Genomic DNA, 17,141 nt, shown 5'->3' on the forward strand with positions numbered 1-17,141 from the left:
ATGAGAAGAAAACATCCATTTTCCTCCCCCTCCACTTAGTCCCTGGCAATAAAGCTGAGTAACCTGAAGGAAAACATTATTTGAAGGCAGGAATTTGTAGCTCTCCCCTCTATTCCACTCAATCTGGATGTTGATTTATTCTACAATTACTGAGAAACTGCTATGTGTTAGACGCTACAAATGGTTTTGATTATATCTGGATGAATTTAAAATATGATCCGGTGACAACATCCTTCTTGGTCCTCATCAATACGAAACAAAACTTACAATGGCACAGCGTGGTGTGCCTGTCCTGGGGTCTGACTCTGGGCTGATTCGGAGGCCTGTCTGTTCTCAGTCACAGTTCTGCTTCTGACACCCATATACATACACACGGGACCCACACGTGTGCACATAGCTCCCAGAGGATGGTTTCTACAGCCCGTCTTGATTACACGTCCCTTGGGCCTCCTCTCCGTTCTCCTCGGAACTTACAGAATCAGGGAGTGCAAGCTGCCCATTCTTCTCACTGTTTCTTTTCCCCATGCTTGTTTTCTTACCCAGATCAAGAGGGTAGTCAGGGAACAGACAACACCGTTGTGTAATACCATTCACTCAGGGCCTGCTATCTAACAAATATAAATTGGCTTTACTTTTCACAAAAGCCCCGCAAGGTAGCTATTTACATGCATGATCACTATGACTCAGAAATATTAAGGGAGGTGAACAGCTTATATTGTCAGTAAACAGCACAGTGAGGATTCAAATCTGTGATTGTCCAGTTTCCAAGCCTACACTTTTGTCATTTCTTCAAGCTTGCAGTAACATCATCATCATCATCATCATCATCATCATCATCAGCAAATTATTTCTACCAGTAGTCAATTTTTTCACTGATAGTCATTTTTTTCACCTACGAATCTTGAAAGAAATGTGTTCTCTTCTGTACCAGAAGTTTCCTTTCACCACTATATCATAAAGCTGAAAATTGAAACTCTCTGGCCCAAGAAATCAAACCTTGGCACATGAATTAGCAGTTGGTTCATTGGCAAAGGAAATGCTTTTGTTTGCATTTAATTTATCCTTGTGTAATGACAGCAAAACATTCTGACAGCTTTGGAAGACAAAACTTTGTAAACTTCCTTTCCCACCCTGTTTAGCCTCTCTGGTTTTCCATTTATTCAACATTTATTGAAAACCGGCTCTGAGTCAGGCTCTGTGGTCTCTTTAAGTGAACTTGGATCTGTTGAAAGTATACCAATTAAGATGATTTTTCGTTAATCCTGTCACTCTGAGGGACAGATCAGGGCTCCGTTTGGTGCAGGTCTAGAGGTAAAACCTAAACTGCCTGGCATCCTTTCTTAAGTTCTCTAATGTCCTTGTCATTACTCCTGCAAAGTGCCCACATTGTTTCAAGAAAAATCCAGATTCTGTCTCACCCTGCTTGCTTGTTTTAAGGTCATGTCGTCTCTTTTCTTTGCCAAGTTCAGGGCTGTAGCCAGCCAGTTTTAGCCTCCCTTCTGGTTCTTAGGGACTAGACAAGGGGAGTTCAAGGCCATATGCATGATAATAAAAGCATAGGAACTACCATTTAGTTACTCACTCTGTATATTAGCTCCACACAGAAATGACAAAGTTCCTGCTTTTACAAAGTAAACTGTGACTCTGAAAGATTAAGTTTGTTATTATAAAATGTGACAAGGGTGGAATACAAACTCAAGTTTTTCAGCTCTTTAAGTTCACACTTTTGTCAGTTTCTTCTTTATAGCATCCCCAAATGATAACTAATAAATGGTAATTTTATTGCTATGCAGATTCTGTGAATCCAAGAAGCTTGAGGAAAACAGTGTTCTCTCTTGAACCTGTATCTACTCCGTGTTCTGAGCCCCACTTCACAACCAAATACACTTTTATGGTTTTCTTCCTCCAGTCCAAGCACTATCCCTTTGGTAACTTATACCCACCCTCAGACCAATCTGATTATCTTGATTTTATGAGAAATAGGAAGCTGAGGATTAGCGATTTACCAATCTGATTATCTTGATTTTATAAGAAATAGGAAGCTGAGGATTAGTGATTTTTCTGAAATTGATCAAAACTGCACTGTTAAAAAAATGGAGAAGTCAGAATTCAAACACAGAATTCAAACATATTTTGAAGGTCACATTCTTTCTACCTGAGAATGATCTTGAGAAGGGTTTTGAATCATTGACCAATGTGCTTGTGTCCTGTTCTGTCACCTAGTCCACTTCCGTGCACTGTGGCATACACCCAGCCCAGTAGGTAAGACAGTCTGGGTTTACTGATACCAAGACAGGACAGTTAGAAAAGCAAATCAAAGAGAAAAAAAAAAATCCATGCTCATTTTCTGAGTTTCATAATAGACTTTTCAAGCACAAGACAAGGACAGCATGGGGAGAGAAAAGGCTTTTTGAATTATGAGAGCTTCAGTCTTTCGAGCTTTGAGACTGTGACCTAAACAGTAGGCAGAGGGGACACCGTGACACCAGGGATTTCCCTTGGCCCACCCAGACTAGAAGCTCTCAGCCCTGTCATGCCCCACCTTCCTTCTTTTCTTTGCCAGCCCAAGCCCTTGGAGGATATGGGGCAATAGGAGCCCTCCTGGTACCCCAAATGGAATATACTGGTTCATGACTACTTATCAAAGGCCCTGAGAGTGGACAAGACTCCAGTAATCCCCTCCCCCCATGGCATTGGAGAGTGGAGATAGTTGCTGTGGGGCCGGGCAGCTGCTCTGAGCCTGTCTCGTAGGCTCCCAGAGCTCCTGGAGGATGTGGGAAGTAGTCAATGTTTTTCCAAGAGGCATGATAGGACCTTGGGGATGGAGCAATCTGAAAGGCCTCTTAGACAGGATGAGACATGCCACAGGCTCCATTTGCTCAGTACCCACCTGGGGACAGGACTGCTCAGCAGAAGCTAACTTGCCCCATGATCAGGTGCCTCTCCTTGAGGCCGTGATACTAGATCAGCCTTCTGGAATTTAGATACTACCCAGGCAAATGTGTGTGTGTGCATAGTGGGGGGCAACCCTAAATCAATGGAGCTTATCCTAAATTGGCAAGATTAAAGTTTTCTAGCTTCCTAGTGTCATGACGAATGAGACCTTGAGAAAGAAACTAAGTCAATAAAAATTTACACTTATTTGTACACTAAACATGTGGATTTACGATTTATGCCCATTTTTTTCATTTACTTCCAAAGGGTTAATTAATTCATTTTACAAACACAGACTTTCAATGTAAGGAGAAAGAATCATTCTTCTAAAAATAAAGAAGGAAACTAAAATAGAATTTACAAATGTATAAACCATGTGGAAAAGTCTCATCTGTTCCCATATCGTTAACTATTCATTTTCATACTGGTGATTTCCAAGTCTTATTGTCAGCTTCTCCTTTCCTCCACATCTCCACTGGAGCATTTCCAACCTCCTGCCACCAAATTCAACACATGCAGGGAGAAGAGGGCTGGGCCAGAGCCACAAAAACCCCTGTTCTAATCCTTACACCAGTACTCAGTAGGAACTCAATAAGTTGTTAAGTGAATGAATGAATGCATGAATATTTAATTTGTTTTTTCAAGAAATCAACAAGGTGATCTGTTCACAGGCAATTTTATTTGGTTTCTGAAATTTAGAGTGTTTTCCTATCACTTTGCAAAGACAACAGGGGTACACTAGCTCCTCTGTGGGGTTCTGAATGAGAGAGTGCCCAAAGCTGTTTGCTATTAACCAACAATCAGATAAGGAACGGAAATTTCTGGCCATGAACATTCTCCTCTGTGAAGACTAACAGCTCTCAACAAAGGAGAAGACAGAGTTCTATAGAGCAGGAATGTGAATAGGGCTGAGGTCTCTTTCGGATTATTCTAGACAAAACTCGACTTTGATTTTATAGGCCCACCTGGCCACCAAGAGGGGGAGGGGGCGAGGGAAACGAGTTTGCTGGTTTTGCATTGCGTGGGAAGGGCAGTCTCTTAACCATGCTGGTACAGGATTGCCTCTAAAGTTTTATCCCTGACACTCTTCAGGAACCTCAGCACTGAAGTTCCACCTGTGCCCCTCTGTTCTAAGGCCTGGGGTGGTCCTGGGGGATGGCTGGGTCTCTTGTCCTTTGCTTTGGCTGCAGCCGTGATGAGGTATTTGGCCACTATGGTGAGGTGATAGCTGCGCAGCTCTGCCAGGGCCTCCGTACACTGGTTATAGGCTGTCAGAAGTTGGTCATTTCCAGAGGACAGGACGTGGTCCCTCAATGAAGGAGCCGAGTGGATTTCTTCTATGAAGGCCTTATGGGAAGGAGGCATGTAGTCTCTCATTCTGTGCAGGAAATCAGCTGAAAGAAACAATCCAGAACAACGTCATAGCTCCACATGGAAAGATAAGAGAGCCTGTCTGCTTTTCCAGCTATCGATGCAACGAAAACTGCTGTTGTCATCCTAACTGTCCAGTTGACTTTGCGGGCTCTTTTGCTTGTAGACTTCAAATACTCAAATGCCCGTTCTTGACAGTTGATAGGAGATGGGGAGGGGAAAAGAAGCAAGCACATCTCCGCTGAGCTGGAACTAGCTCTATCAGCCAATGCATAAATATATATCACATATCAAATGTGGACAAAGTGTCTTGCTAGCCACCAGCTAGCCACCATGAGGGATATCCACAAAGGTAAGACATAAACCTTTAAACCGATTAGCTAAATACTCTGCTGAATTTTGTTTCCTAAGTGCTTCGTTTTGGAGGGAGTGCTAAGGAAGAGGAAAGTTACAAAGTTTATAGGGGCAAGAAGATAGAGAATGAGCAGCTAGTTTAGTAATAGCCTCCTGAAGTCAAGTTGTTTAAGAATCAAATCAGGAGATATTCATAAGAAATATAGATGGATAATTTGTAGAAAATCCTTTATGTGTTCAGTATTATGCATGGTAAGTCAACCACTAACATCAAAAATCCATGAAAAATTATCATAATTCTAGAGAACTGACTTTTGCGGATGAGACTGGACCCTATGACATCTCTAGTCATTTTTTTTCCTACTCAACTCAAAAACTCTGCACTGTCAAGTGCCTTTTGCAGCTGTTGAACATTTGGCTGAGGTAACGAAAGGAGCAATTTCAAGCTTCTAGAATGGTAGACCCCTCTTCTGGTCTACATAGACTTGGCTTGACGATGCACCACTTTTACGGGGAAGGGCTTTAGCAGAGGAGCTCCGACCCATCAGACCCATGAGCTGTTATCCAGACTTATCAACACAATGCCATGGCCTTCAACTCTAGATCTCTAGAGAGAGATCTCCTCTCTAGAGAGAGGAAGCTACTGCCTAAGGATCCAAACAAAATTACAGTGAATAGCTGGAAATATAGCAATGTTTACAAATTTGGAAACGAAACCCAATATCCTGCTGAGATACAATATTAATTGACTTACAATAACATACGGCAGGCACACAGTTTCTTGGTTAATTTAGGGAAGTATAGACTTTATGACATTTTAACCTACACTTCGTTTTATCAGTTGGTAAAAATACCTCTGTTTTTCCTCCCTGTTAAGGAGAAAAGTAAAAAGAAAAATGTCTGACTTACCATTTTCCTGGCTATGACGAATGCCTAAGAACTCATCGAAGGCATGAAGCACTGTGCTCTGCGCTGCACTCCCTCCAGAGTATTTCAGGGGCTCTTTAGAGACTCCTTCATATGTCAACCCCGCAGGCATTGCTGGGTTATCTCTCCATCTAAACAAGAGTAAAAGTCAGAGAGAAGAAGGGGGTGCTAGGAGTTATGAACATGTTTTCTGATATGGAAACAGGGCGAGCAAGAAAGCAGACATGATTCCACTGGTAAATTTAGGGCAAGCGGCTGGGTACCTTCACAGGATGTGTACTTAAGCATCACCTTTTTTTTTTTTTTTTAAAGATTTTATTTTCCCTTTTTCTCCACAAAGCCCCACAGTACACAGTTGTGTACTTTTAGTTGTGGGTCCTTCTAGTTATGGCATGTGGGACGCCACCTCAGCATGGCCTGATGAGTGGTGCCATGTCCACACCGAGGGTTCAAACTGGCGAAACTCTGGGCCGCCGAAGCAGAGCGCGCGAACTTAACCACTCAGCCATGGAGCTGGCCGCTTAAGCATCATCTTGATCCCAACTTCATAAGAGGCCAAAGAAAGCAGCCCTTCTCTTTCCTGATTTAAAGGATTTTTCCAGAGAAGTAAAGAATATTTAGAGAGGAACATTTGACATTGGTCCCATGACATATTCCTTGGAAAAATTCAGTTATAAAGATGACATCAATTCAGATCAACAGGAACAAATTAGGGGCTCCAGAACAATCTTCAATCCGTCTCTCATCTCACCGCGATGGCCTGTAACTCCACAAGAAGAGATTCGAAAGTACACACACACAAGCACACACATGCACACACACCCACACATGAGTACAAACACATATACAAATACCCACACACACGTATCTTTGCCCTTCCTTGAAACAGTTATAACAGTTGTCACATGAATCTATCAGTTCTAAATACTACCCGACTTTATGGGAATGCATTTATGAAATACTTTGTGGATAGCAAACGAAGAGAACAGAGGGTAGCAACAAAGAGAACATAATACAACCCTGCAGGGTACTGGAAGCTAAAGTCAAGGACAGGGAGAACTGGAACTGAGGCTCTTAGCATGCTCAGATGAAGTGAATTCCCCTCTCCTCTCCTCTCTTATTCTGTCTCCCCGATTCCATTTCTTCATCTTTTTGTCTCTGGGTGGCCCTCCTTCTACCTTCAACTACCTTACTCACCTCCCCATCTGCTCGTTGGCAGAGTCTCGAAGAAGCACAGAGTGCATGTGGGTGACTCCACGAAGAGACAAAAACAGCAGCACTAAGAACACACACACGTGCACTGATGATGCCTTACGGTTTATAAAGCACTTTCACACTCATTTTCTTATTTGACTTCTTTTGAGTAGATCAAGGCAGGTATTTTTACACCTCTCTTACAGAAGAGGAAGCAAAGAGCTCAAAGCAGCTAAGGCTCCAGGGCCACATTGTTAGAGAATGGGGGAATCTCAACTTGAATCCCAAACTTGTAATTTCTATTTTCATTTTCTCAAGACCCCCATATGTGGATTTCTACCTTTACTAAGTAATAGAATCTTTTTCTCTTATTGCCAGGAATAAGCTACTTCCCTGTTGTTCACGGTTTAAGTAACAGGCTGACGTTGACGTCTCACCTTCTTCCTGTAATTCTATAAGTTACTTTGCCCAAGAGAAGGGGAACACACACGTCACACACGCACAAAAGCCGCAGCTAGACTGCTCAGCTTGCTGTTCCTGACCTTTTCAAATACTTCCCTGAGGTAGGAAATGCTGTAAGAGCTGGGTTGTTTTCTTTAGGGGCTGTTTTGGGTTGGTTGTTCCGTGGTTTTTCACTGCGTGAATATCAGAGTGGGCTTTGTGGGTGGAGCAATATGACTCTAGAAAGAGATGAGGCACAGAAAGCATGGAGGGGCACAAGTGGGAAGAGCAAAAGAAGGATTCTGATCATAAGATCATAACATGCTGTAGCTGTTAGGAGGGACAGGTCTATTTTAGGGAGATATGGAATTTAATCTCAGCTTTGATGTTTAGCAGCTGTGAGCCTTAGCTTAGTTAATTAACCTCTATGAGCCTTGGTTTCCTCATCAGAGTAATATTAGTATTTACCTTATTGGGTGGTTGTGAGAATGCACTAAAATAGTACCTCCTTAGTGCTTGGAACGTATTAAGCATTCAATAAATATTAGCCATTTTGTCATATTGTTCACAGTGAGTTGGAATCCCTGCTCCCCCTTTCACTATTTTGTAGCTTTGTACAAATCCTTCTGAGTCTTAGTTCTCCTAATTTGTAGGTACTTCCTAAAGCTTCTGGAAGAATTAAATGGGTTCCAGAGAAATTTTGGGACTTGTCAGAGTTCAGGACACTGGTCCTGATAAAATTTCTAAACAATATTTTATGGGGAAGAAATATTGAAGACGGGACTGCTACTGTGGTAAGTGGTCCAAATACAACGGCCACACTTGTTCAGATTTTCCTCTGTAATTTGGCTGATGGTCCTATATAGTCATTTCAGTCTCCTCCGCTAGTTCCTTCCCATCATGACCACTTCCAAGTGTTGGACTCTCTTGGGCTCAGTCCTTGAGCTTCTCACTACTCCCACTTCCCAAGTAATCTTGTCCAGCCTCATGGATTTAAAAACCAACTATATTAGGACTATTTACAAATTTGCTCCTGTACCTGGACCTCTCCCCTATATTCCAGACGCATATATTCAACTGCCTCCTAGAGATCTCCATAGGAATGAACATGTCCCAAACTGACTTCTCGATTTGCCGAAGCTGTTCTTCCTATAGTCTTCTGCATCACAGAAAATGGCTGCTCCATTCTTTCAGTGGATAGGGCCAAAAACCTTAGGGGCGTCTTTGATTTTTTCTCTTCCATCTGTATGCAGTCCAGTAGGAGGTCCTGTCAACTTCACCTTCAATCTATACCCAGAACTGACCATTTCTCAATGCCTCTCTGCTACCACCCTCGTCCAAGCCACCACCCTGGATTGTGGTCACAGCTTCTCAAGTACCTTCCTTGCTTCTATTCTTGCTCTCACATAGTCTATTTTCCACCTAGAAGATGGAGTGATGACATGAAACTTAAGACAGTCCATGTCATTCTTCTTCTCAAATGTTGCCAGTGATGCCCCTCTAACTCAGAAAAGAAGCCAACAAGCCTCTGCAGGATCTGGCCTCCTGCTCTCACTTGTACCTTTCTCCTTCTCCCCATGCCTACCTAATCCATTCAAGCACAACTGGCCTCCTTACGGCTCTTCCTCCAAGACAAGCATGCTCCCTCCTCAGGGTCATTGTAATTTCGTTCTTTTTGCTTGGAACAGGTATCTGGGTGGCTGACTGCTCACTTGCTTCAGGTATCTGCTTAAACATCACTTAGAAGTGAGGCATTCCCAGATCACAATAAATAAATAAGAAACTTCATCCACCACCCCTAACACTTCATAACGCCCTGTAGCCTGCTTTACATTTCCCCATATCGCTTATTGTTGTAATATGTATTGTGTGATTTGTTGTTAGTACCCTGGAGTCAATTCCGATTCCCAGTGACCCTGTGGACAGTAGAGCAGAACACTGCCCAGTCTTTCTGTGCCACCCTCTCACCTTCTGGTGCTGTATCAGACAATGCTCCACTGCTATTCATAGGGTTTCTGTGGCCAGTTTTTTCAGAAGTGGGTGGCCAGGTCCTTCTTCCTAGTCTGTCTTAGTCTGGAAGCCCCACTGAAACCTGTCCACCAGGTGTGACCCTGCTGGAATTTGAAATACTGGTGACAAAGCTTTCAGCATCACAGCAACATGCAGCCACCACAGTATGACAACCAACAGACTAGTGGTGCAGTTCCCTGACCAGGGATTAAATCTGGGGCTACGGCAGTGAGAGCACCAAATCCTAACCACTAGATAAGCAGGGCTTGCATTGTATAATACTTGCCTTTATTATATTAATTTATTCATTATCTGTCTTCCATTATTAAAATGTCAGCTTCACAGGAACAAAGTTGCTGTTTTGTTTTACCACTCCATTCCCAGCACCTAGAACTGTGCCTGGCATATGGTAAGCACTCACTAAATATTTGCTGAATGAATGAATGAAAAAAATACCACTCTATAATTGGATATTATATATCTAGAATAGGCAGATCCAAGTGTATTTCTTGAAAGGACCTTGCCAGCTTAAAAGAGCCATCAGATGCTCAAACAGCCAAGAGACATCAATCAGTCTCCTTTTCATGCCCCAACCTGAAGAGGCTATGCTGAAGCCTCATTGAAGGTGATGGAGAAACACCAGCATGAAAGTCAAAAAAGGAAAGAGAAGGGCATCTACTTTCAGAGCCCATATTCTCCACTTAGGATGAGATAAGTCTGAGGAAGGAAATCGGGTTTCTCTGAACAGCCCAAGGATTGCTCCCATGCATCCTCAGGCCCAAACTGCTGTTTGTGAAGGAAAGGAATTATTTCCTTTCAAATCTCTGTAGGCAAGGTTATTTTTAGCCTTTCTCGTAGCATATTTCTAGCAAACCCAAGAAAAGGAGAAGTTAAACAGAAAAAAAAAAATGAGATGACATTTTTTTCCACAGGGACTGTTAACTCCCCTGAGGAATTCAATGTGAGTAGAAAATAAAGAGAACATGTTTCATCTACAGATGAAATCTCTCAACTCTCCTTAATAAAAATGTTTTTTAGAAGTAAATAAGCAAAACTAATAAGCCAAAAATAGGACAGATCAACAACACAGGAGTGGATTTAGAATTTTCAAGACAATCCTTTTGGGAATTCTCAACAAGCCAGATGCTTTTGGCCATTAACACTTATCAAGATATTTAGGATTTGACACTGGTCACTTCGTTTAGCTACATGGGAAATATTTCTGAAAGCCAAAAACAGAGGGGTGCATTTATGTAGCTCACAGGTAAAATGTGTCACTGACCCAGAACTTATTTTAATGAACAGAAACTCACTCTCTGGTGTTCATCTAATCATGATAGATAGAATTTTTAAGATATTTCCCCAGATTCCCATCCTAATTCCTAGAACTGTTAATATTATGAGGCAGCATGCCTGCCAATGTAATATAGTATATGGCAAGGCAAAGAGGACTTTGCAGATTAATTAAGGCTACTAATCAGTTGACCTTCATATGGGGAGTTATCCTGGATTATCTAACTAAACTGAATCTAACCAGTAAGGCCTTAAAAGCAAAGAGTTTTCCCTGGCAAGTGGCAGAAGATGTCGGAGAGATGTGAAGTACTGGAAGGATTAAGTGCCACTGCTGAGCTGGAGGAGACCATGTGACAAGGAATGCCGGAGGCCGCTAGAAGCTGAGAGCAGATCCTTTCTGACAGCCAGTAAGGAAACAGAGACCTCAGTTCCAAAACCCCTAGGAACTGGGTTCTACCGAAAACCTGAATGAGTTTGGAAGTGAATTCTTCCCCAGATTCTCTGGATAAGTCCCTAGCCCAGCAGATCCTTGACTTCGGCCTTTTGAGACCCTAAGCAGAGAACCAAGCTGAGCTTGCCTGGTCTTCTGACCTACAGAAATGTGAGGTAATGAAGGTGTGTTGTTTTAAGCTGCTAATTTGTGGTAATTTGTTTTACGACAATGGAAAATGAATACAAACTTAGAAAAGTGAAGCACAAATAGATTTTCCAGAATTAGGTGCTTCCTAAATCAGAGGCTCCTTAAAACATTGAACAAATTACTTTTTTTCCTTTTGTCTGATCCCACCAAAGCAGGTCTGCATATTTTACTTAATATTTGTGCTAGAATCTCTCTTCTGCAATTAGATCTTTGTCTTGACCCTGACTACGTGCAAAAAGTACAGAGAACAAGAAGAGGCCTACAGGACGGATCTTCTCTCTGGGAAGGGCTTCAGGTCTGGAGGGGGATAGGGGAAAGTGGAAACGCTGAGACACACTCCCAGTTCCATTTCTGCGCCCTTCCTTTTTCCTTTTCCTTTCCCCATAAACCAGGTACTCATTACTCTCAGGGTAGTCTCTAGAAACCTTCTTGCTTCCACTCTTGGCCCCTATAAGGAGGAATCCCCACCCAGGCTGCCTCTGCTTGGACTGTCACACTCCAGACCTACCCAATCTAGACAAAATACTTAGGACATGTTGCACTCCTTCTTGTACCAATGAAATATGCCAGCAAATCTACTGATAAATCAATAAACTTATTGATTTTAGTATTTGGCAGGTCTCTTGCTACATCCAGGCACAGCTTCAGATGCTTTCTATCAACAACATCTCCTGGTTATCAAGATGGCACACTGGATGATATCTATTTCACATTTTTCACCTCTTCCATCTACTACCTCCACTTTTCGCTTTTCATCATTAAAAATTGTTTTTCCTCTTAGTTAACATGAATAGGAAAGCGATCTCATTAAAATATGTCAAGGTATGACTAATGTATTTAAAATAAGAAATGCATCTAAGAGTAGAGTTCTCTATCTGGAGAAATTACAGGCCATGTGACGAAAGAAGAGTACCCAGGAACATGAAAAAGTGGCTTGAGCAGCTCTTCCAGGAATATTTGAAGAAAGCTTTTAAGGTACTGTCTATACCTCTACCCGCCTTGGTGACAAGGGGAGAGAGTGGATATAAATGATAGAGCTTTGTGGGTGGCATACTGGGCTTTTATTCCTTTCTGTCACCATACGTTTTGTCATTAAGGTGAATACAAATGAATCTAAAATGATGGCCTAAGGACAATTACTCTAAAATTAAACATTCCACCTTCGGTGTCATTTGTCACTCAGATTGTACGCCACTTCTTTTATCTAAGAGTGGATCCAAGTCATTACTTTGCCACCAAGGGTTATTTGTTGTACTTTTTATTCTAGAATATTCTGTTTCTTGTCTCATAAATTTGGAAAATGCTACAGAGGCCTCATGCAGGAGAATAGTTGAACTATACTTACCCAGAGAGAAATATCCGGATGACTGTATAAAATACATCTGGATCTACATAATCTGGAAGAGCAATCAAGACGTGAACTTTACTACAGGCAAAAAAAAGCAATTGGTTACATGTGCTCGGGCCCTGCTGCTCTCCTGGGCCGCCTCCTCTGTCTGATCTACGCAGAAACCTGGGATGAAGGCAGCAAGAGGGGGATGGAATGTTCTCTCCTGTAGTCCCCCCTCAGTGGCACTGACAGAACTTTTAAACCATTCCAAATGCTGCCCTTTTCTATTTGTGGTACTTCCTTTTTCTGTACTTAATAAGAACAACAAAAAGAGAGATCAAGGCCAATTTAAAGAATTAATGTTTTAAACAGACATGATGTTTGAGAGAATGTGGGAAGTGGAAAGGAAAAAAGCCAAGGGAAAGAATGCCCTCTCTCAAGGATTTCACAAGAGAGGAGAACTAAAGCCACGCACGCCCGAGGGAAGTTCTGCGTAGTCAACGAAGGACAGAGGGGTGCAGAGTCTCCTGCCCAGGGACGGCCACACCAGGTCAGACACAGGTTCATTCAGCTCTATTCATTAATCTGTGCAGCTATTGCTCAATCTCAGCCAATGCTTGGGGATAATTGATTCCACTCGTTTGTTAACTTGTATATAAGGAAGCAGGGCCTCACATGTGTACTAAATTTCTTTTTATCAACATTTGAAGGTTATTCTTTCTTCTTGGCATAATGGGGCCCCTCTGTGACCTGGTATGTTTCTCTTAACCAGATTCCTGTCTATGTCTCTTTGTTTCTGAGAGAAAAAGAAACATCTTTTTTATGAGACCTAAATAATAACATCGCTTTCCCTTTTCCACCATCACACCTCCTCACTGGTCCTGCATCTCCACTCTCTCTGAAGCCCCATGGGCTCACGTAACTCATGTCTTCCTCCAGCCTCGGGGTTTCCCAATGCTCCTGAGTAGTGTCACATTCTCTCTGCTCTGCTGTGACAATGCCCATGCGTTGAACTTTTCTCTGGGCCCAATTTCTGGGTCTTTCTCATTTAGTGCTCTGTTCCCACAATAATGCTAAGTATTATATACAAATTTTTGCTGAAGCAGTAACAACTGGCCATAATTTAATATTTCACCCAACTTACCATATTTAAGGAGGAAAACTCACATGATTATTTCAGTAGATGTAAAATAATTTTGATGTAAAAACTTTTCAATAAATGTAAAAAATATCCATTCATGATCAAAACATTTCAGCTAATTACAAGCAGGAGGGAACAACCTTGAATTGATAAAAGGAATCCACAGAAAGCCTATAGTACATGCTATACTTAGTGTTGAAATATTAAAAATGCATCTTTTAAAATATGGAACAAAACAACGATCAGCACTTCCATTCAACACTGTAATAGGAGTCCTAGCCAGAAGTAAGAGAAAAAATTCGTAAAGAAATAAAAGTTATAAATATTGGAAGTGAAAAAGCAAAACAACAATATTCTCAAATGATATAATTTCTAGATAGAAAACCCAGATAACCTGCAGATAATTATTAGAAATAAAGAGTGTTTATCAAGGTGCTAGATTCAAGGTTGATATTCAAATATAAATTTCATTCCGTAAACCAGCAACAAACAGTTAGGAGTTAGTTAAATCAAAATATACCATATTCACTAGAAACAAAAATATAAAGTAACTATGAATAAAGCAGAAGCTATCTAAGTCTCTTATGTTGAAAGAAGTTTTTTAAAATTAAAGACATTAAAGAAAAACTTGTCCATGTTCACGGACAAGAAAACTCAGTATCAATATCTAAAAGAAGAACTCTGTCTGAAAAAGAGTTTTCTATCTGGATAAATTTCAGGCCATGTGACAGAATAAGACTATCCAGCAATATGAAGACATGATTTTGGGTAGCTTGTCCAGGAATCTTAGTTAATGCTTTTATGCTATTCTCTACCTCTCTACCTGCCATGATCACAAGACAGAAACACTGAATATAATATCAAAATCATGTAATTTTTATCCAAATTAATATTTGGAGAAATTTAATGCAATTTGAGCAAAACTCCTAATAGGGATTTTTGTTAAATGAAATTTGACAAGCTGATTCTAACAATTTATATAAAAGTCAAGGCTCAAAGACAGGACCAGCACCCCTAGAGGAGAAGAGCAAGATGGGGAGGTTTTCTCTCCCTGAACATGAGAAGTACTATGAAACTATTGCTCTTCAAGACAGACGCCTTGGTGTAAGGAAAGACAGACTGACAACGAAACAGCACAGAGAGCCTGGAAATAATTCCAGTCACTTAAGAAAATCTAATGTAAGACTGTGCTAATATTATAGATTAGTAATTACTAACAGAAGGAAAATTGAATTTATTTCCTATATCATATTACATATAGTTAATAATCATATGTGAATTAAGACCAAAATGTGGAAGACAAAACAACAATTTCAGAACAAAATGCGGGAAAATGTATTTCTGAACTATGATTATGAAATAATTTGTCATGCAAGACCTTTTAAAATCTAGGCTTTTATAAAAGAAATGACAGATACTCCGCCTATATTTCAATGAATTACTTCTGCTTTCAAAAGGCATAAGACAAACCACAACGTTTGCAACACATATAACTAAAACCAGCCTCCAGAGTGTACAAAAAACTTACGAAACTTAGTAAATAAAAGATAAAAGACCATTAGGAAAAAAAGGAAAGATATTCATTTCACAAAAGAGGGACATGAGTGGTGAGCACTCACGAGTACACACACACACAGAAGACAGTTTAATTAGAAATCAAGGAAATGCAGGAGCGATGTCATCATCATGTGGAATAAGTTTTCTATTGTCTTCCCTGCAAGGAACACAGATTTAGATAATCGCCCATGGACAAGAGAGCCTTTGTGGGAGTCCAGGAGTCCAGTGAAGAAGTTCCAGCTCACCACTGGAGCAAAACTATCCAAGACTGGATGCGCTGAAGAGGATAAGAACATTGGTCTTTACCCAGGTCAGGCCTCCCCCGAGGCAGCACAGCTTAGTGCCAAGAGACCTTCTCTGCCTGTGATTTCTCCCACAAGGGAAAGTGAGAGCATGTGAGTGAGTGCCTGGCTCCCCCAAAGGCCTGAAACCCACTTCTTTCTTACCCCCTCCAGAATCTTGAGCTGTGCTGCACGACTGGAGGACTAGGGGGTGGGGAGCAGCTGGAAGGGTCAGATAGGGTTCTTGGAGGGCATTAAAGGGATGAGGATCCTACTAACCACCTCACAGACTCCAGCAAGAAACCCACCCGCCAGCCACTGGGGATGTCTCACTTGCAGATCCCCCCAACTGGACCATGGGCACCCCTAGCACTCAGGGTGCCTCACTCCCACACCCACACACCTCACACCCCATGGCCAGCTGCTTCTGCACACTCCTGGTGGTGGCAAGAGTGAGCCTTTGCAGATGGCTAGTGAGAGCGTGCAGCAAGCTGGCTGACTCTGTGGGAGGGGGAGAAGCACACCAACTGGGACATGCAGTACCGCCCTAGGAACAGCAAACGGAAGAATGTCAGCCCCTGGCCTGGTTTTGCAGGATCCAGAGAAGGCAGACACAATTATGAATTCTGCCACAAGAGGGAGCAAGAAGCATGGAGCAGGCAGAGCCACAGGTGTGAGAAGGCCTCAGAATCCCCAGCGGGGCAGAGGGAAGGTCTTTCTCCCCTGAAACCAGTCAGTAAAGACTGGAGGAGCTGACTGCTTCTTCAGATACGAAGACAGCAATGCCAGACTTCAAGGAACACGACATATCAAGGAAATGAGACCACCAAAGGAACAAAGTAGTTTTCCAGTAACTGACCCTAAAGAAATGCAGGTCTGTGATTTGCCTAATAAAGAATTCAAAATACCTATTTTAAGTAAACTCAGTGAACCACAAAAAACACTAAGACAATTCACTGAAATCCAGAGAAGAACACACATCAACAGGAGAAACTATTTGTGAACCTTACATGAGATAAGGGGTTATTATCCAAAATGTATAAGGAGCTCATACAACTCAATAACAATAAAACAAATATTCTGATTAAAAACTGGGTAAAGGACTGAATCGATATTTTTACAAAGAAGACATACAAATGGCCTACAAGTACATGAAAAGATGCTCAACATCACTAGTCAGCAGGAAAATGCAAATCAAAACCACAGTGAGATATCACCTCACACCTGTTAGAATGGCTATTACAAAAAAGGCAAGAAATAACAAGTGTTGGCAAGAATGTGGAGAAAAGGGAAGATTTATGTACTGTTGGTGGGAATGTAAACTAGTACAGTCACCATGAAAACAGTCAGAGCTTCCTCAAAAAATTAAAAATAGAACTACTATACAATCCAGCAATTCCGCTTTAGGGTATATATCTGAAGGAAATTAAATCACTATTTTGAAGAGATGCCTGCACCCAAACTTCATTGCAACACCATTCACAATAGCTAAGACATGGAAACAATCTAAGTGTCCACCGATAGATGAATGATGAAATAAAGTGTAATATGTATCTGCATATACACCCACATGCACACACACAATGGAATAATGGAATACCATTCAGCCATAAAAAGAAGGAAATCCTGCCATTTGCAACAACATGGACGAACTTTGAGGGCATTATG

At 41.6% G+C, this 17,141-nt stretch overlaps 1 protein-coding gene across 1 annotated transcript in view; it reads right to left on the reverse strand.

Moving 5' to 3' along the window:
* Nucleotides 1-3,594: 3,594 nt before the first annotated feature.
* Nucleotides 3,595-17,141, reverse strand: part of IDO2 (indoleamine 2,3-dioxygenase 2) — a 54,588-nt gene continuing 41,041 nt past the window's right edge. The window contains exons 8-10 of the mRNA XM_014837751.3: nucleotides 12,510-12,561; nucleotides 5,569-5,717; nucleotides 3,595-4,328 (exon numbers count right to left, since the gene is read on the reverse strand). Of these exons, the coding sequence (XP_014693237.1) occupies nucleotides 3,973-4,328; nucleotides 5,569-5,717; nucleotides 12,510-12,561 (557 nt within the window). The 3' untranslated portion in view covers nucleotides 3,595-3,972. The remainder of the gene's footprint in view (nucleotides 4,329-5,568; nucleotides 5,718-12,509; nucleotides 12,562-17,141) is intronic.

Source organism: Equus asinus, chromosome 27 (assembly GCF_041296235.1).
Source record: "Equus asinus isolate D_3611 breed Donkey chromosome 27, EquAss-T2T_v2, whole genome shotgun sequence".
NCBI lineage: Eukaryota > Metazoa > Chordata > Mammalia > Perissodactyla > Equidae > Equus > Equus asinus.